This window comes from Ursus arctos, unplaced genomic scaffold (genome assembly GCF_023065955.2).
Source record: "Ursus arctos isolate Adak ecotype North America unplaced genomic scaffold, UrsArc2.0 scaffold_6, whole genome shotgun sequence".
Lineage (NCBI taxonomy): Eukaryota > Metazoa > Chordata > Mammalia > Carnivora > Ursidae > Ursus > Ursus arctos.
The window spans coordinates 47,068,165-47,088,600 of NW_026623078.1; the positions used below are offsets into that span (position 1 = coordinate 47,068,165).

Genomic DNA, 20,436 nt, shown 5'->3' on the forward strand with positions numbered 1-20,436 from the left:
ATAAGGAATATTCTTTCTGCAGCCTGTAGCTGCTACTTGCCATGTGCTTATAGAGTATTTTTCTTTTTATTAATATCCTCTTGAAGTCTAAAGCCTGAAGGTTGGAACTAATTTCATTAAAACTTTGTAGGACATTTTTGGCTTTATGTGTTCATTTAAAAATGAATGGATTTACCTGTTTCTGAGGATATCTATTTAAAAGCTTTCCTGCATGCAAAGTGCACATGGAAATTACTTTTAGAACACCATTTCAGTGGAATGTAGCTAAAGATAAAAGGGAAATAGCACATAGATGGGAGAAATTAAAATAGTATGGCAGTTCTTCTAACTCACTGCATACTTCTCTGGTGAAAATATAGTAAAAAAGCAGCCAGAAATTTGTGTATGTTTTATGGGCTTTGAACATGTAAGCTCAGTGAAATGGAAAATTTCTCTGGACATTTGTGTTGGGCTCCATTATTGTTAATGTTATTATTAGTGCTCAGTTTTATAGATGAGGAAGTATAGCATAGTAAAGAGGGGGTTCTGATCTGACTGCGTGAGTTCGAATCCCAGTCTCTATACTCACTAGCTGTGTAATCATTCTTGGGCAAGTTATCTGACATTTGTGTGTTCCATTTTTCTTATCTGTAAAATGAGGATAATAGTACCTACTTCATAGTATTTTGGCGAGGATCACATAAATTAATACATATACTCCTAGGGCTTTTTTTCCTATAGATTATCCTTTAGAAAGCTCCAATCCATTTAATTTATTAATGGCTTATAGTGAATATGTTCATTTTGATGAACATTTCATTATGGCTGTCATTTTCCTTTCCCTACAAAAGTGACCCTTGCAGGACTTTTTAAAGCCCTCGATTGAAGATTATTGAAAGATTCTTCCCAGATTTGGCTTTTTTCCGTTAGATTTGGGTGTGTGTGTGTGTGTGTGTGTGTGTGTGTGTGTGTGTGTGTGTGTATTTACGTATTTTTATCTCTTCTAGTGGGAAGTACCTTCTGTGTATAGTGGGGTTATCCTGGGCATTAAAGACAATTTAACAAGAGATTTGGTTTACATTCTCCTGGCCAAAGGTTTACACTGCAGTACTGTTAAGGTGAGTAAAAGTGTACAGTAGCTACTGGTTAAGAATATGCTTTATATTCAGGGTCTGACCTAAAAAAACAAAAACAAAAATGCTTTATTAATTTTATCATAAAACCCAGGAATCAGAATTTCCCATATTTTCTTGATCTTAAAATATAGTTCTAGGCCTAAAAAGGTTATTTTTCCCCCCCTCTAAAAGTACATTTTAAAAGGTGTTGTAGTTCTTTTTCCTTTACCCTCATAACTGAACCAAAGTGGTCTTGGATATATGGATACAGCTCCATTCCTTTTAAAAAATACAGAGACCATGAAAAATTATTATGTCTTTTAGGGTTCATTTAGTAAAATTGTGTTCCAGATACCTTAAAATTACTTTTGTAGTTTGTTTTACATAAGGAGTTTGTAATCTATTGGGGAAGTCGAGACAGAAGTGAAATGTTAAATGATACAAGATGGTATAATTGTGCAAGTAGTAGTACAGAAAATTCTGTAGGCAGGTTAAAGTTGGCATTTCCAAATTTAGTTCAGGCAGAAATCCTGAGCTAAGCCTGGAGGCGTGAATAAGCTATCGAGGTAGAAAGGATGGCATCCTGTGGAAAAGATCAAAGATAAGTAAAAGGATGGTATACCTGGGGCCTGGAAGCAGTAAGCTGATGTTAGACTGCCATTTGGTATGTAAGGGGAGGCCATGATGAGGCTGGAGGGGGAAGGTAGATGCGTAACGTACAGACTCCGTGAGCTTTGTTAAGGTGGTTGGTTTTTCTAGACCAGCAGTCTTCTAGCTAGAAGTCCAGCATGTAGACCCTAGTTTTAAGGGAAGCAGTTCCCAGCTTTTCTTCTCTTTCCTTAAAATCGATCTGCCTGAAAATACTGTTACAGTTCTCATCTCTTGATGTTTTCTGTTCACATTCCTTTCTCTTTTCACAATTGTCCTTTTCCAGCTTACTTTAAAAAGATGGGAGAGGAGCCATACTTGAGCTTTATAGTAAGTTTTGAAACCAAGTGCTGTCAAGTCCTCCAGTTTTATTGTACTTCACAGTGATTTTGGCTATCTTAGGTCCTTTGCTTATTTTATTTTTTAGAAAGATTTAAGTAAACTGTATGCCCAATGTGGGGCTTGAATTTTCCACTCCAAGATCAAGAGTTGCATGCTGTATTGACTGGACCAGCCAGGTGCTCCTCCCCCCCCCCCCCGCCTTTGCTTTTTATTTATTTACTTATTTTTAAGATTTTTAAGTAATCTCTACACCCAGTGTGAGGCTCAAATGACCCTGAGATCAAGAGTCACATGCTGTACTGAGCCCGCCAGGTACCCCTCCCCTTTGCTTTTTAATATAAATGTTAAAATCAGCTTTTCAGTGTTTACTTAAAAAAAAAAAAAAAAAAAAAAAAAGCTTGCTGGGATTTTGATTCAGATTGCAATGAATCTCTAAATCAGGGGACAATTGAAATTGATGGCAATATTATGTCTTTTAATCCATGAACTTAATATGTCTTCGTTTTCTTAGGTCTCCGTTTATTTATATCTTTATCTCATCAAGTTCTATGATTTTTAGTGTGCAAGTCTTACATGTATTTTGTTAGATTTATCCCTAACTGCATGTATGTTTTAAAATAAAATATATTGTAATTCATTATTCAAAAAGTTTGTATTTATACTACACTGTAGCATCTCCTTAAACTCTTCCAAACAAAATTTTTAAGCTTAAATATTCACTTCCTGATATGAATTTTTATGTAAAGCTGTTTTTAAGAGGATAGTGAGCAAAGAACCTTTTGTAGATAGTGCTGTAAACCAGAGGTCCTCAAAGTGTGATTGCCACACCAGCAGCATTGGCCACATTTGGGAACTTGGTAGAAATGCAAAATGTTGGGTCTCAGCCTAGACCTACTGAATCAGGAACTTCGGAGAGGGTCGAGCAGTCTGTTTTAATAAGCCCATCTGGTAATTCTGATGCATGCTAAAGTTTGAGAACTGTTTCTAGACCGACACTTCCAATGGAAATAAAATGCAAACCACATATGTAATTTATGATTTTCCAGTAGCACATTTTTAGAAATACCAAAAGAAGTACAAAAGTGATTTTAATACATTTTAACCCAGTATATCTAAACTATCGTTTCAACAAATAAGCAATATAAAAATTGAGATTTCTTTCTTCCTTTTTTTTTTTTTTTTTTTAAATGCGTGTGCTAGGTCTTCACTCAAAATCTGTTATTTTACACTTAAAACACTTCCCAATTTGGACTGGTCACAGTTCACATGCTCAGTAGCCACGTATAGCTAGTGGCTACCATATTGGACCATACAGCCCTAGACAGTTGTGGAGCTGTTGGAAAGTTTATAATAGGGGGCATGTCATTGGCAGCTTTTCTCTTTCCACCCCTGAAATAACTAACATTTATTGGGCATGGAGTCTCTTCTGCAGGTTTCATATATATTTATTCTTATTCTCCACACACACACACACACACACACACACACACCCACTGTGTAGAAGGTGTTAGCTCAGTTTTATAGGTGAGAAATCAGTGTCAAAGGTATTGTCTAAGGTCACACAGCTGGTAAGTGGCACACAGGTTAGAAAGGATAGGAGAGAACCGAGGGAAACATTTAGGAGGTAAAATCTAGAATTGATTGCTTACTGATGTGCTGTGGAAGGCAAGAGGGAGAAAAGAATGGAGAACAATGCTCAGCTTTCTGCTTTGGATGCCAGCAAGTGATTATGCAGAAAAACATTTTTGAAGGATTATTCATTTTTACAGTGGTTAATTTGGGCCTGTAATTGGAAACAGCCTGAAGCTTGGGGAATGGTCTGGGCTAGAGATACAGATTTAGGAGGCCTCAGAGATCATCCAGGAAGAGTATACAGGATCTAGGGGATCCAGCATTGGGTCCAAGAAACAGTGGCATGATGAGTACGAGGACCAAACAGAGGTGGAGTCATGATAGCCAAGGGGAGAGAGAGACTGTCAAGAATAAGGGAGTAGGCAGCACCAGGATGTGGCCCTTAAGTCCTGTAAGATAACTAAAAAGTGTTCAGTAGCTTGCACAATTAGAAGATCTTTGTTTAGTGAGAACTATTTTTTTCGTCGTGATGGGGGTAGGAGCCAGATTGTAGAAGTCAAGGAGGCACGTGGGAGGAGAGAAAGAATGAACGAATGAAGACTACTCTTTGAAAAAATTAGAAGCAGATATGTAAGAAAAGGGTTGGATTGTAGTGAATTTATTTATTAGCCAATTATGTGAACTAGTAAGGTCGTGTACAAAGATTTTAGAGTGTGAAACCTTGTTAACAGTGTAAGACCCAATTCTGAATAGCCTAAGTATAGTAGAGTACTTGTCATAGAATCCATATGCATTCTGTGTATACAGTGACATGTATAATTTGTGTATGTGTATATATGTGTGTGTTATGATATATATAGCTTATATAGAGAATATGTGTATATGATATGTATATAAGTTATGTGAAAGCTTTTTTTGGTTTTACAGTTTATGTAAAACTTGTTTAGTAGTACAGCATGTTTTTATTCTGTTTATTCGATTTTTTTAATTATAAAAGAATTAAGTATTTATCAGAATAAATCAGTGACAGATGATAAAGATAATCTAGCCTCACTCTCCAAGACAACACTGGTTAACCATTTAAACTAATTCTTCTCTTTGTACTCATAAAGATGCACATTTTTTTATTCCAGAGGAAAAATGATCCAGTGATCTGTTATTTCTTTCTGTAGGACTTTTCCCATGCCAAACAGCTGTTTGCTGCTTGTTTGGAGTTGGTAACAGAGTTCTCACCGAAACTTCGTCAGGTCATGCTAAATGAGATGCTGCTTTTGGATATTCATACACATGAAGCTGGAACGGGGCAATCAGGAGAGAGGCCTCCTTCTGATCTTATTAGTAGGGTGCGGGGATATCTGGAAATGAGGCTTCCTGGTAAGATGTTCACAAAGCCAACTTTCAGAAAGGCAGTACTCAAGTAATCATAGGGAAGAATCTTAAAAAAACATTTTCTTGGCTTTTTCCATCTTAAAAAAAGTCCTTGCTCTCCCAAAACAATTCAGATTCGGGGTTCTCTTGAGAACATTGACGATCATGTAGGAAACTATTCATTTCCTGGGGTCACCATAACAAAGTACCACAAGCTAGGTGATGTAAAACAGAAAATTATTCTCTCACATTTTTGGAGACGAGATATCTGAAATCAAGGTATCCTCTGAAGGCTCTGGGGAAGAATCTTCTCTTGGCTTTTTCTAGCTTCAGTGGCTGCCAGCAGTCTTTGGCATTCCTTAGCCTGTAGCTTCACACTCCCGTCTCTGCCTCCTTTGTTACATGGCTTTCCCATTGTGTGTGTGTGTGTGTGTGTGTGTGTCTTCTCATAAAGGGACCAGTCATTGGGTTTAGGGTGTGTCCTAATTCTGTGTGATCTCGTCTAAACTAAGTATATCTGTGAAGACCCTGTTCCCAAGTGAGGAAACTCAGGTCTCGGGTGGAAATGAATTTTGAGGGAACACTGTTCAACACACTACAAAACTATATTACAATTTTAAGATACTCTGTTAACAAAGAATTAAAATGTCCTTGTAGATATAAGTTGAACATTTAATTCCTCATTACCGTCATAGAAATCATCAAAATGGCTGCCAGTGTGTCAGGAACCCATCACTTTAGGGACAGACCCGTGTCCAGTTGTAAGTGTAAATATGTTATGAAAAGGGACTTATATAAATTCTCCCTGTACGTAAATCTTCGTTAAAGCAGTTTAATTTTACATGTTTTAGTAATATTTAGAACAATTAAATCATATTTGTATACATTTAAAGTTGTAAAATTGAAGTATAAAGGAAGGTGTTAGTAATGTGCCAAAACAGAAATGGCTTCTGGCCCTTTGGGGTCTTTTGGATTAATTTGTTATTACATTCTGATTTCTAGCAGATATTACAGCTTTTAGCACTCTGTTGAGAGAATACCTTTGAGCTTTAATGTGTGAATGCCCTTTAATGTCTGAAAAATTGGTAGTATACTGGCACTATCAACTGACATGCTGCTGGGTGTGTTTTCTTTTTAAAGGTGGAAGTTTGATTTTGCGTATATGATTTCTCTAAAATGAAAAGTAAAAGGAATTTTTAAAATTTTAGCGTTTGCTGAGTGTTAGCTGCACGTCAGATGTAAGAGCTTTAGGCACAGAGCTCATTTAGTCCTCATGGCAGCTCTGTGAAGTAGCTACTTTAATTATTCCTGTTCATGAATCAGGAAGCAGGTACAGAGGGTTAAGGAATTTGGCCAAAGTCACGCAGTAAGAGACAGAACAGTGATTTGAATCCATCAGTCCTGGTTAAGCCTCTGCTCTTACTCTTTGAAATAGGTGGAAATGCCTTTAAATAAGCACAGGTCTATTTGTACTACCTTTTTGACCTTTAAGTAGTTTGAAATTGACATTAGTTTGTTTTGTTTTGTTTTGTTTTTGGTCCAAGACTCCTAGTGCTACACATAAATTATGTAAATTTTTACCTTGTTGGGTGTTCAGCTGCTTGTCCCATAGTTTGTGTTGCAAGTAGTGTTTAAATGGAAAGGCAAGGATGTCATTTATTGTTACGAGGAACAAGCGCGGGCGCAGTGCCTTACCTTTGAGCCTCAATTACAGACTAACGGCCCTGAGTTCAGCAGACACCTGGCTCGATGCCCTGACATCTGGGTGCACTCCACTGCCATTGTGAGAGTCAGGGTGGTAGGATGGTCTCTCCATGGGTCAGGATAGGGGGAGGGGTGCCAAAAGGTGTCATCTGCCGAATACTCCTCCCTCTTTTTTTTTTTTTTTTTTTAAGGTTTATTCATTTGAGAGAGCATGGGGAAGTGGGTTGGGCAGGGAGAAAGGAGAGCAAGAAAAGCAGGCTCCACGCCCAGTGCAGAGCCCAGCACAAGCTCAATTCCACCAGCTGAGCTGAAATCAGGAGTCAGACACCTGACTGTACCACCCAGGTGCCCCTCCTCCCTCTTTTTTTTTTTTTTAAAGATGTTATTGGGCCAATTTTGATCAAATTAGATGCATGCCCTCTGTAGAAGAGGGTGTAAGGTGGATTAGCCTGGTTCTATCAGGAATAGGAATTAGATGATCTTAATTGACAACAGATCCAACCTTCCGTTTATAAATAAGGGCTACAGGTTAATTATTCTAAAACCAGTGATGTCTTTTGGGAGAAATTCCCCAACTTTTATTTAAAAAAAAAAAGATTTATTTTAGAACGTGCACATGAATGCATGTGCACAAGTGAGGGCGGGTACAGAGGGAGAGAGAGAATCTCAAGCAGACTCCCCATTGAGCACAGAGCCCAACACGGGGCTTGATCCCATGACCCTGAGATCATGACCCCAGCTGAAATCAAGAGTTGGACGCTCAACCCACCCAGCCACTCAGATGCCCCGAAATTCCCCAACTTTTAATACCTCCGTCTTAACAACTTACTTTCTGTTGAGACGTGTCTTTGTTATGTTCCTAGGATTTCAACAAAATTGAATTCTAGGCCTACTCTGGGTGCCTGTTACAGCATAGGACTCTGCATTTAGAAATAATGATTAATTGCGTTGCAGATGCTTAAAGAGAAGTTTAATCTCCAAATCACTGCTTTTCAGGCTCTATCAGAATTCTCCCTAGATTCTAGTGTATCTTTAAAATCCATATATTATTGGGGAGTGCCGGGTGAATAAAGGAAGCCTTAGAGCCAAACGCTGTGTGATCTGCCTTTGGCAAAACGTAAAGAACTCCATGGCCTGCATGCATCGGGGGTACTAATTTCACTTCGTTCTTTCTTGACGATGATGCAGATGTATATTTTGCTGCGTTCCTATAACTCTCTTTGTCCTTTCAAATCCTTTTTTGGTTAAGGTGAGATATAAACTAAGAGCCACAGGCAGTCATTTTTAGAAAGACTAAAATATAAATAGAGGTACTCAAAAAGTTTAATAGCTCTCCCTATTTTAAGTTAACATTGTAATTTAGCATTCTCTGGGATTTTTCTTTTTGCTGAAGTACATTAAAACCTGAATATTATATACTTGGAGCTATGAAAATTTGCAACATATTTAATATTAAGGTATATTTAATATTTCAAGGGAAATTATGTACACAGCAGTTCTTCTTTTTCTTTTTTTGTCCAAAACAATTCTGGGTGATTTTTTTTTTCGTTATCACTTTTTATTTAAAACTGTTTTTGGTACAGTAAATATTTTTTTGAAAGTGAAGGACTTGCTTCTGAGGAGTATTTATTACGTTTTAATCAGAAGAAATATTTAAAATGGTATATTTACTCGGATTTGTTATAATTTTAAATATTTTTAGCCATTTCTATGCTCTAAATATGCTAAAAGTTTATATGGTACCATCATACTTGTTTTGTGTGTTTATTATCTGCTTGTTTGAATTACAAATTTCTGGAGGACAGGTGCTGTGGACTTCCTCAGTAGGGGGTTGGCCATGGAAAGTATTCGTAGTAGATGATTCTGTTGATTAGTAGTGGGGACCACGCAGTCTGTTGGGAAACCTTAACTTTCTAGAGAAAAATATAAAATGTTAGAATTTTTCCATCTGTAACTGTTGTTTTTAATTTGTTCCACTGAAATCTTAGTACATGCTTGCTTTGTTGTCATTTTAGTGTTATGATGGTAATTCTAACTGCTTTCTTTGGCTTTTTAGATATTCCTCTTCGTCAAGTGATTGCGGAAGAGTGTGTTGCTTTTATGTTAAACTGGAGGGAAAATGAATACCTTACCCTGCAAGTTCCCGCGTTTCTGCTTCAGAATAATCCATATGTAAAGGTAACTTGTGTTTTAATCTAAATAAAGGGATTATTAGGCTGGGATTATTGTACCTGTTTCTTTAGATCTTTTTTTTTTTTTTTTTTTAAGGTTTATTTCCTTAGAGCATGAGTAGAGGGAGAGGCAGAGGGAGAGAGAAAGGGAGAAGCAAACTCTCCTCTGAGCAAGGAGCCCGATGCAGGGCTTGATCCCAGACCCCTGGGATCATGACCAGAGCTGAAAGCAGATGCTTAACTGATGGAGCCACCCAGGTGCCCCTGTTTCTTTAGATCTGTACAACTTAGGGAATTTGTCCAATTTCTATAATACAGTGGAAGATTGGACAAATTTCGTTGGTTTGTGGTTAAAAGTATAGTTTTGCGTTCATGAGAACACAAGCAAAAATTAGGTAACAGACAACATTTTGGTATAACCCTAAGCTAGTGAGAGGTTAGCTTTTCTTGCTTTGATCAAAAGAATCAAACTCTAGTTTTAAGGTCTGGAATACAGGGGCATACCTGTGTGTGAACTGGTGGAGTTGTGAAGGTACGTTTCCAGCTGCTTTCCCTCTGAGCACCTTACCTTCTTTAGAGCCTGTTTCCTCCTCTAGATTTGGGCCTGATTCTTGTTAGTGTATATGTCATTACACCCCAGTGAAAGAATTCCTTCAGTGGATTGGTGCTCAGTTGTTTATTCTCCTTTCTTAGTTATATCTGTCCTGTGCAACTGGAAATGTTTCTGGGTGCAGAAAACACAAAGACTGGAGTTTTCCCTAAGACTACGTCTGTTTTGTGCAAACATTATGTATGCCCTGAATAAACAGTGGGCTTTTTTCCGTTTCTGGTCTTATCGTTAAAATAACATTTTGTGATTAACATTTTTCTGTGTGTACATTTGGTTTTTCAGATTTCCTCCTTATTGTTTGTATACTTTTTGTTCTTCATCTGCTCTCATCTTTAGTACATAGTCTTTTAAATCGATGGTTATCTGGGAACCCTTACAAGACTCTTGTCACTTTTTTATGTTTGTCTTTGGTTATTTGTTTTTTCCTCCTAATTTCATGTATGTCTTTTTAAAAACTGAGCTCATTTCATTTCAACCCTTCGAAGATTTACTGATTTCTTTTGTAAGGATTTTCCTCCTTTTTGTTTTCTCTACAATTGTTCCTAAAATGTATTGTTCTCTCAGATGAGAGAACCGTTTTGTTCCAAGATATTTCCACTTAGGATCCTAGCTTGTTGCTCAGGACAGTACAGTAGCTTCTCTTTGCTTCTCTCCACAATGTATTCTGTGGAGCTGGTGCCGCAGCAGGACTAGGTGTATGTTTGAGGGCTTGCAGTGTGGAAGGGCACAGGGTGTCGTGCTGCAAGTTCCCTGACCTTGGGCTGGGTGATCTCACTCTTCATGCAGTCCCCCTGATCTGGCCCAAAGGGACAGAATAGCTGGTGACCTTGAGGAGTCACTGAGGCTTCTCATCATCTCATCTGGTTAGGGTTTGTGTGTCCCCTTCCCTAGTTGGCCCCTTGCTCCCTTGTCTGTTAAAGAAGAAGGAATCCGAGAAGGAAGTCTAGAGTAAGGGACTTTGTTTTGAAAATACTATAATTTGGAGCAGTTTCCAAGCTTGGAATTTGGCATGGAATATGTGTACATGTGCGTACGGAAGTCTGGAAGGATATTAACGGTCATTATCTCTGGATAATGTAAGATTAGGTGATTTTAATCAGTTTTATTTTCCATATTTTCTTATTTATTTAAATACTCTGTAATCACAAAAAGGAAAAATCTTAAGCATGTAACATTTTGAAATAATACAGAACTGTACAGTCTCCCCCCTTGGATCCGGAGAGGAGGCAGCATATAGTATACTGGAAAGTGTGCAGGATTTACGGACACCTGGGTTATAAAAGACTGATAATAGTAGTAATAGCACAGGGTAAAGACCAAGGTTTTTAATGTGGCCTGCAAGGCCTTTTAGGGTCAGGTGCTTCCTCCCCAGGTTGCTGTCTCCTGCTCTGCCATGCCAGCTCCGTGCCGGTGGTACCAGCGGGGGGCTCTGCGCAGGATGCTTTCTCCGCCTCAGAGCTTAAGCACGTGCACTTGGTCATTTAGCCGGATGCCCTTCCCCCTTCGCCTGTTGATGTGGTTTCTTTTTTTTTTTAAGATTTTATTTATTTATTTGACAGCGCAAGCAGGGGGAACGGCAGGGAGAGGGAGAAGCAGGCTCCCCGCTGAGCAAGGAGCCTGCTGCTGGGTTGACCCCAGGACCCTGGGATCATGACCTGAGCTGAAGGCAGACGCGTAACCAGCTGAGCCACCCAGGCGCTCCTGGTGTGGTTTCTTTGACGCTTTGCCTTATTCCTTTCTCTGCAAATGAGTAAATCACTTTCTCCTCTTTTTATCTGTGAACTGTGCTACTGGTCTTGTTACTTTTGAGCCATGGACATACATTTTTGTTGCACTTACACTGTGTAGTCTTGATAGTTACTTTTTATATTCTCAGTGCTTTACTTGGTGCCCACACATAGTAGATGTTTAAGAATGTTTGTGGAATTCAGTCGACTTGGGGTGTAAGACTTTTTTTTTTAAGTTTATTTATTTACGTAATCTTGGTACCCAGTATGGGACTTGAACTCACCACCCCAAGATCAAGAGTCACATGTTCTTCTGACTGAGCCAGCCAGGTTCCCCTGGGGCCCAAGACTTCTGAAAAGTTTTACTTTCAAGTAAATTAATGTAGTGAGCTTCAGCTAAGCATGTGATTCTTGACAACAGACAATGACTTGAGACCAGGAGCTACATACAGGAGGCCCTGCATTGCGCTGCAGTCCAAGCTGCATGTATGGTGGGCCTGGTTGTCGGAGCCGACTTACGTTCAGTAGGCATGCAAGATGAAATGTTCTATTAGACTGTGGACTCTTGATTTCCACTCACATAGCACAGCTAGGGTTGGTTTTTTTGTTAGTGCGAGCAGTGTGGGGGTAGAGGGGGCGGTGAGTGGGAGGGAGAGAGAGAATCCTAAGTGGGCTCCACGGCCAGCGCCGAGTCCTATGAGGGCTCCATCGCATAACCCTGAGATCATGACCGGAGCTTAAACAGCTGAGCCACCCAGGCGCCCCACAGCTAGGGTTTTTATGTCATTTTTACTACCTTAGGAAGCACCAGTGTTCTACATTTTTTTAGGTGTGATCGTGGAGTAGTGGTTACAAGTTGTGGTTACATAGGAGAACGTTCTTGTCCTTAGAAGATACTTATTGAAGCATTTAGGGATGAGGTGTGGTGTCTGCAGCTTACTGGTTGACAAAGAGTATATGTAGATGTGTAAAGTAAGTGTGGCAGAATATTCACAATAAGTCCAAGTATTGCAAGTATTGAACTATTCAGATTTTCTATTATTGAAATTTTTTAGTATAAAAAAATTGGGGAAAGTATCAGTTTTCATCTTTCTCATAATATGGCCACCTTCTTAAAGACACTGCCTTAAGCAGTGGGGACCCCATTATGAATATTTTCTAGGTCCAGTAAGGGATCTGGGGTTTCCTGATGGACTTGAAATTATCCTTGCCATTTCACCCTCTAAAAGAGCAATGACGTTACAAGATTTAATAAGAACAAAGGATGGAGGGGCCCTTTCTTGTTTTGAAATTGCGGAGGGAAAGAAATGCTGAATTTCACTTAAGCCAATTTTTTCCTCTACGTTTTGGGCCTGCCTTTTCTCTGCCTTTTGCTTTCAGCCCTTCCACTCTTTATGGGTTCTTCTTGCATTTTTGGTCCTTAAGGCTTCCTTTATTCAGATCATTCACTTTCAGTAATCCGTCCTTCCTTCTGCCTTCTCACATCTGCAATAGCTCCGGTCAGCGACTGCCATTTTTCTTAGACAAAGGTGGTTCTAAATCTTGCTCCCTTATTCTGCCAACTTCAGTTTCCAGATTTCTCCTCTCATCTTTTCATTAAAAAAAAAAATACTTTTTTTAAGTATATGTGTGTGAAGTTAAAGCGCTATTTTAATTGCTTCTCTGGGCTTTACCACAGTTAACACTGTATATACATTCCATCACACACACACACACACACACACACACACACACACACCCCGCCCCCCACCCCTTTTAAGTGGGATCATACTATTTACCAGGTTGGTTCCCCCCACACACATACCCTTTAATAAATCACATACCTCTTTGCTTTGTCTTAGTTTTGTTCTTACTAGACTCTACTTGTTTTTGTCCTCATTAGACTTTAATTGTGTAGAAAAAATGAGCTTTATAACGTGGCAGAACCAGAGCGTCCTCTTCCCCATTCAGATTTCCTATCTGTCAGTAAACAGTGAGCTCTGAATTCCTCCGTGGTTGGATGGAAGGCACAGTATAAAGTACCTTTGGTGTATTTGGGTGGTTATCCTTCCTTCTTCAGGTGTGCCTTAATAATAGAACTTACATCGGTGGTTCTGGTATTGTTACAAATTATTTGTGTATTTTCTGTTTTTCATGTTATAGCTTGGACAGCTTTTAGCCGCTACATGCAAGGAACTTCCTGGCCCTAAAGAAAGTAGACGGACTGCTAAAGACCTCTGGGAAGTTGTTGTTCAGATCTGTAGTGTGTCCAGTCAACACAAACGAGGAAATGATGGCAGAGTTAGTTTAATAAAACAGAGGGAATCTACATTAGGTATAATGTATCGGTATGTTTTTATCAGTTTATTTCTTGAGTTGTTATCTGTACCGTTTGTACTGTTTCAAGAACATCGACCTTTATCTTTGTATATCAAAAAGTGGATAGTGTTAGAGTTCTGTCTGTGGTACCGATCTCTGGACTGACATGGCCACCTTTGGAGATATCTTCTGTTTATGTTATTTTAAGAGATTGTTAATCATTTAATGTCTACCAGAATTCAGAATCAGTGATGCCTGTGATTGCGTTGTACTGAAGATGTCAGATATGATTAAAACTGAGTTTTATTAGGTTAATATGATAATAGAACATTACATTCTTTCATACGTGTAGAACCGGAGAGTTAGGAATAAACCATCTATACTTTCTTTTTAATTCTGATAGTAAATGTATATACAAAATTTGTGTTTTTTATAGGAGCGAGCTACTTTCTTTTATCAAAAAATTACGGGTAAGTTTTATTTAAAGTTGATCTAATTATTACTGCTGATTTTCATAAAATAGGACTGAAAAATGGAGTGTTTACATGCTTATTATTTAAGTGCTCTGTATAATGTGCTTACTATCTTCAGTGATCTTCCTGAAAATGAGTTGGTCTGAATGGAGACGTTTATTTTGCATTACCTTAACATGTTTTAGTGAATAGAACACGTATTTTTTTCAATTTTAAAGAGGCCTTCTTACTAGGGCCGGATGTGTGAAGCCTAACTTTGGTTTTTGTTAGCGTTAATATTACATCTATTTACTGGACATGACTTAGATTCCATCCTTTAAATATTATTGTAAGGAATAAAAAGTTAATCTTTTTAGAGATAGCTGGAAGTACTAATTGGAAAGAGATCCATTTACTCAATTTCAAAAGTCATCTGAGGATTTGAGCACCATAAGCCAGTCACCTAAATATGGTAATTTTTCTTTTAAGATTTATTTTAGAGAGCACGTGCACACGCGAGCACATTCACAGGGGGAGGGCTAGAGGCAGAGGGAGAGGGAGAAAATCTCAAGCAGACTCCATGCTGAGTGTGGAACCCAACTCAGGGCTCGATCCCACGACTGTTAAGATCATGACCTGAACCGAAACTGAGAGTTGGACGGTCAACTGACTGAGTCACCCAAACACCCCAGTAGGGTAATTTTTGTGTAAATTATATGCTTGATTAAAAATAAACTTGACCTGTAGTGTATGCTGTAAAGATGGTACATTTCAAAAGTGAAAGAATTTTTTGAGAGAAAATACTTTGGTATCCCTGAGGTTGAAAGGAGGAATATTAAATATATATAATATTTAAGGATTCTGTATTTTCTTTCTTGTAGGAACCATTGGTTTTGACTATTATTTTGTCACTCTTTGTGAAACTTCACAATGTTCGGGTCAGTATTTCATAATCTCATTAAATCTTTAAAAGAAATTTCCTTTTAAAATCACACTTTAAAAAAATATGTATCTTTCTTCTTCTAAGGAGGACATTGTGAATGATATTACAGCTGAGCACATTTCTATTTGGCCATCCTCCATCCCCAAGTAAGATGTATTATAGCTTATATTTATTATTTATGTATTTAGAAACCATCCTGATACAGATAACCTTGAATAATTTGACTTTATAAAAGGGTACAGTCTATTAGGATTCTACAGCCAAGTTTGTTTCTCTTTGCAGTCATTATTTTCCTAAAAATGAATATGGCGTAACTCTAAGAGCTAAGGTATACTAGCCTTCGGTCGAACAAAAGATCCCTAAGTGATCCTGATGACTTGTCAATGGGTAGAATTAGAAAATCGAGGCAAAAAATTGATTTCCTGCTAGGTTGCCAGCATTTTATGTCTTTTACAAGTATCTATTTGAAAATGGACTTTTTTTTATAATTCTTTGTAGGTCTCTTCTAACACTGATTGTCAGAGGCCCCCAAACCCTTTTTCGTTACTAAGAAGTTCTTGGGTATCTAAGAAATGTTCTTTCTTTCATCTCCCGAGAATCACAGTAAGATGATGGAATTTTGGAGCGGGAGAAGAAAATGTTCTTTTTCTGGAAGAAGAAACCATCTACACATTTCTCTCCCTACAAATAGCAACTTCTCATTCAGGAGTCCGATTTCTTTCCTCACAAAAGTTACTTTTCCTTCCTTCTCCACCTGCAATTGTTTTTTTTTTTTTTTTTTTTTTTTTTTTGTGCCTGAAGGGCAGGACTAGGCCTCATTTTATTGCTCTTAGTGGCGTCTTTGAAGAAGATTTTAGTAGGTAGATAAGCAGTCTGTAGAATGAGAATAATTTGCTTTCATCTCAGTCTTAGAGATTGGAAGTGGTTGTGCATCTCGTGGGGGTTTGGAGGGTCAGAAGTGGGCAGGTGACCCTTTACTCCGCTTCCTGAGGCTTGTTTCCCAAGGGATCACCAGGCTTCATGAAGCAAGTGGGCATAATACACAATATTGTAACTGTAGGGTGTTTTTGTTTTTGTTATTTTTTCAAGATTTTTAAGTAATTTCTACACCCATCGTGGGGTTGAATTTTCAACCCCATCAGCAAAAGTCGCATGCTTTACTGACTGAGCCAGCCAGACAACCTGTAACTGCAAATTTTTATTTTTAAAGATTTATTCATTGATTTGACAGAGAGCACAAGCAGAGGGAGCAGCAGGCAGAGGGAGAGGGAGCCTGATGCGGGGCTTGATCCCAGGATCCTGGGATCATGACCCAAGCTGAAGGTAGACACCCAACAGACTGAGCCACCTAGGTGCCACTGAAATTTTTTTTCTTAGCGCACATGCATGAACCAGGTGGGGGGCGGCAGAGGGAGAGAATCTTAAGCAGGTGCCTGACATGTGGCTCGATCTCTCGACCTAGAGATCATGACTCCAGCCGAAATCAAGAGTTGGATGCTTAACCCGATTGAGCCACCCAGGGGTGCCTTATACAAAATTTAGTATGTTAGGTAGCAGGCCAAAAATCAGGTAGAAATCTTTCTGCCTTTTTAATTGATGGTTGGTAGCATATCTGTGATGTTTCTTCTTTATCCTAAGTTAAGATTGTAACTTAATGATCGATTTTCAGTGTTTGTTTATAAATGAGGCAAAAGAATAGTTTACCATAGAGGCTTTGAGCTAGATTGGTAGGGTTCGAGTCCCAGCCTCTTTTTCAGTTACCTGAAGTTGCTTTCTCTGCCAATTTCCTCGTTTATTAGATGGGTGTAAGAATAGTACCTACCTCAGATTTGAAAGGATTAAATAAGTTAATACATTTTCTAAACTAGGTGTTTAGAATAAGGACTGGCACATAATAGGCTTTTAATGACCATTCTCTTCATGATAAAGTTACTTTAATGTAAATTGACCCAGAGAAAATAAAGTGTGACTAAATGACCAGAAAAAGCATTTCTCTTGAGCAAGAGTCTTTATTGACTCCAAAGATAGCATGAGAAAGTCCTGGACTAAGCATTACTATTTTAAGATCAGTTGTTTGATATGTAGATAGAATTCTTGTTAACATTTTAGAAGTTTTTGTATCACAAACCAGTTTAACTCATTTAGCTGTAAATGTGTAATCGTGTTTGCTGGTTAATACCACAGTTCCTTTCCCACTGTACTGGGAACGCTGGTGAATTATGGATAGATCTTGAACCTCGTGTGTATCTGAATCCAGAGCCTGTGTTCTCTCCCAGAATGCCTTGCTGCTTCTGGGAGGTAGGCACCCGTCAGCTGTGTTTCTTGGGTGCTGGGCTGGCTTTTATCCCCACAGTTCCATCTTGTATTTCTGTGTCAAAGGACTTCCAGGTTTAACCAGGCTCATAGCAGCTGGCCCCATTCCCTCCCCTTACTGCTTTCTTAGACTTAGTTGTTGTGATAGTTTTCATAGCGTTACTCTTAGTAATACTTAGTATTATATTTATGGTCATCTAAATTTTGGCTAAGTCTTTGTTTTTAATAAATGCGTCTGGAATTTGAAGTTGAAAAATAGAGATTAGTGTTCATTGTCTTTTTTTTTTTTTTTTTTAAGCCTTCAGTCTGTGGACTTTGAAGCTGTGGCAATCACGGTGAAAGAGCTAGTTCGGTACGCCCTCAGTATAAACCCAAACACCCATTCCTGGTTAATTATTCAGGCAGACATTTATTTTGGTAAGTGAGATGTATGGTTGCTTTGTGTTTTGTTTTTTGTAATGCTTTTAGAAGTGAAAATAAATACTGGACACATTTTCCCCCAGTACTTTAAGTCTTGTTTCTGACCTCTAACTCTTCTTCCTAGATGTACTTGCATATTCATTCTTCCATGCTGAACATTTGGTGCAGATACTGTTAATTTTTTATGTTGACTACCTTTTTTCTGTTTTTTTAAAAAATGTTGAATGTTCATCTAAGTTGGTTGAAGCATTCTTAGGGAAAGAAGTTAAAGTTTAGTTTGTAAAATTTCTATTTTTTTTTTTTTTTTAAGATTTATTTTTAGAGAGCATGTGCGTGAGTGGGGGGAGGGACAAAGGGAGGAGGAGAGAATCTATAAGCGGACTCCCCGCTGAGCCAGGAGCCTGATGTGGGGCCTGATCCCAGGACCCTGAGATCATGACCTGAGCCAAAACCAAGAATTGGACATTTAACCGACTGAACCACCCAGGTGCCCCTATAAAATTGCTATTTTAAAATACTGTATTCTAGGTGGAGTGGCTGGCTGGGTGGCTCAGTCGGTTAAGCATCTGCCTTCGGCTCAGGTCCTGATCTCAGGGTCCTGGGATCAAACCGTGCGTCAGGCTCCCTGCTCAGCAGGGAGTCTGCTTCTCCTTCTCCCTCTGTCCCTCCTCCTGCTTGTGCTCTCTCTCTCTTTCAAATAAATAAAAATCTTTAATAAAAAAATTTAAAGAAATATTCTATTCTAAATATGCTATTCTAATATCTGTCTTGGCACTCTTGATAATTATTTGTACTCTTGGAAATAGATTCCTGACTCCTCCCCACTCTCATTATATGTGATAGATTTTCCCACTCGATATAAAAGTTCCAATATTTCTATTACTGTATGGATCAAGACAAATTTCCGACTGTCATTTCAAGATCAGTTTTCTTTAGGAGTTGAAATTTTTAAAAAGAAATTTTAAAATAATAGTATAATGAACCCCCATGTACCTGTCACCCAGCTTTAACAGTAATGAATTCATGCCCAGCTTCTTTCCATCTGTACCCTCACCTGCATCATCCCCCCTCTCTCCTGGATTCTTTTTGAAGCAAATAACTACTAGTTTTCATGCTCGTTTTCACCCTAACCCCCCAAAGAACTTATTCTCAAGATCTTAATATCCATGTTCAGAATAGATTTACTGGGGCGCCTGGGTGGCTCAGTCGTTAAGCGTCTGCCTTCGGCTCAGGGCGTAATCCCAGCGTTCTGGGGTTGAGCCCCATATTGGGCTCCTCCGCTATGAGCCTGCTTCTTCCTCTCCCACTCCCCCTGCTTGTGTTCCCTCTCTCTCTGGCTGTCTCTCTCTTTGTCAAATAAATAAAATCTTAAAAAAAAAAAAAAAGACTAGATTTACTGGTTATAAACTACCTCAGAAAATTCAGGTATGTTTCTAGGATGGGTGTTTGGGAAACAAATACCTCCAGTACTAAATTCTGTGCTAGTAAGGTTGACAAAGTCTGAGCTAAATTTTTGGCTAATCAGTTTTAGAAAGTAAGGAGCATATTATATTGCTTCTTTAAAGTAGTCTTTTAAAAAAATGTGAGTGTGTGTGTGTGTGTGTGTGTGTGTGTGTGTGTGTGTGTTGTCCTGAGTGTTCTCCCTAACCCTGTGGTTTGAATCTGCTTTTGTCAACTCATGAAGTAATAATATCGGACTCTTCACAAAAGAGGCCCTCTCTGTTTTTTCACCTGTTACGTCTCATGATAGGTAATTCTTCCTTCCGTTTTCTGCTTTAGCAACAAATCAGTATTCGGCAGCTCTCCACTATTACCTGCAGGCTGGAGCCGTGTGTTCTGATTTCTTCAATAAGGCTGTGCCCCCTGATGTATATACAGACCAGGTAAGCTGTTTTTGTGGGCTCGCTCTTGTCTACTTTTACAGTTTGTTTTTTCTGGGCCCCTTTTTGGGTGAGTTTATTTCTTTCCATGTATGTGGTGGTAACTCCCAAATGGAATGCTTTAGACGCAGTTCCTCGCCATGTTTCTAGGGCCCATAGATCATTGCTGCTTTGCTGTCCCAAAACACTAAAACTCAACCTGTCCAAAACTGATTTCAGCATATTACCTTACAGTCTCCCTCCGCATGAGCTTTTTCCACAAAAAGAACAACACAACACCAAAATACCAAAACACCTTTTGTTCAACCATTTGAGTTGACCAAACCCAAATCCTGAGTGTCCTATTTTTTTCACCAGTGCTCCCACCAAAATTGAGTCAGCCTTCAAGACATATTGATTCTCTCAAATCTCAAATTTATTTCATTTTCTTTCTATATGTATTGCTCTTTGCTCTGGTTTAGGCCACCAATGTCACAACTTACTAAATGGTATTTTTCAGTACTTCAGTAATAAATGGCTTTTGAAATGAGATCTTACATTTTTTAGTAACTATTTTTAATTAAAAATTCTATTTTTTTAGAGCAGTTTTAGATTCACAGCAAAATTGAGCAAAAAATAGAGTTCTCCTATACCCACCATTTCCACATACGCAAAATTTTTGCCACTGTTCCACATCAGGTAAATTGGTTACAGTTGATGTTAACTAGTTTTTGAAAGTAATCAGTGTGTTTTTGTAGGTAATAAAACGAATGATAAAATGCTGTTCTTTGCTGAATTGCCACACACAGGTTAGTTTATGATATTATGTTGTTGGTTTTTTTTTTTATGTATATTTGAGTTTATTGTAAATATAAAGCATTGGACTGGGAAGTAGCCTTTAGTTTCCGTGTCATA

At 38.5% G+C, this 20,436-nt stretch overlaps 1 protein-coding gene across 2 annotated transcripts in view; it reads left to right on the plus strand.

Annotated features, from left to right (window-relative positions):
• The window catches only part of INTS8 (integrator complex subunit 8), a 44,935-nt gene that overhangs the window by 21,801 nt on the left and 2,698 nt on the right, over positions 1-20,436 (plus strand). For both annotated transcript variants that reach the window (XM_026495704.4, XM_044382692.3), the window contains 10 exons: positions 987-1,097; positions 4,829-5,030; positions 8,785-8,906; positions 13,379-13,563; positions 13,971-14,004; positions 14,868-14,924; positions 15,014-15,075; positions 17,541-17,659; positions 19,442-19,545; positions 20,280-20,330. In XM_026495704.4, the coding sequence (XP_026351489.3) occupies positions 987-1,097; positions 4,829-5,030; positions 8,785-8,906; positions 13,379-13,563; positions 13,971-14,004; positions 14,868-14,924; positions 15,014-15,075; positions 17,541-17,659; positions 19,442-19,545; positions 20,280-20,330 (1,047 nt within the window). The remainder of the gene's footprint in view (positions 1-986; positions 1,098-4,828; positions 5,031-8,784; positions 8,907-13,378; positions 13,564-13,970; positions 14,005-14,867; positions 14,925-15,013; positions 15,076-17,540; positions 17,660-19,441; positions 19,546-20,279; positions 20,331-20,436) is intronic.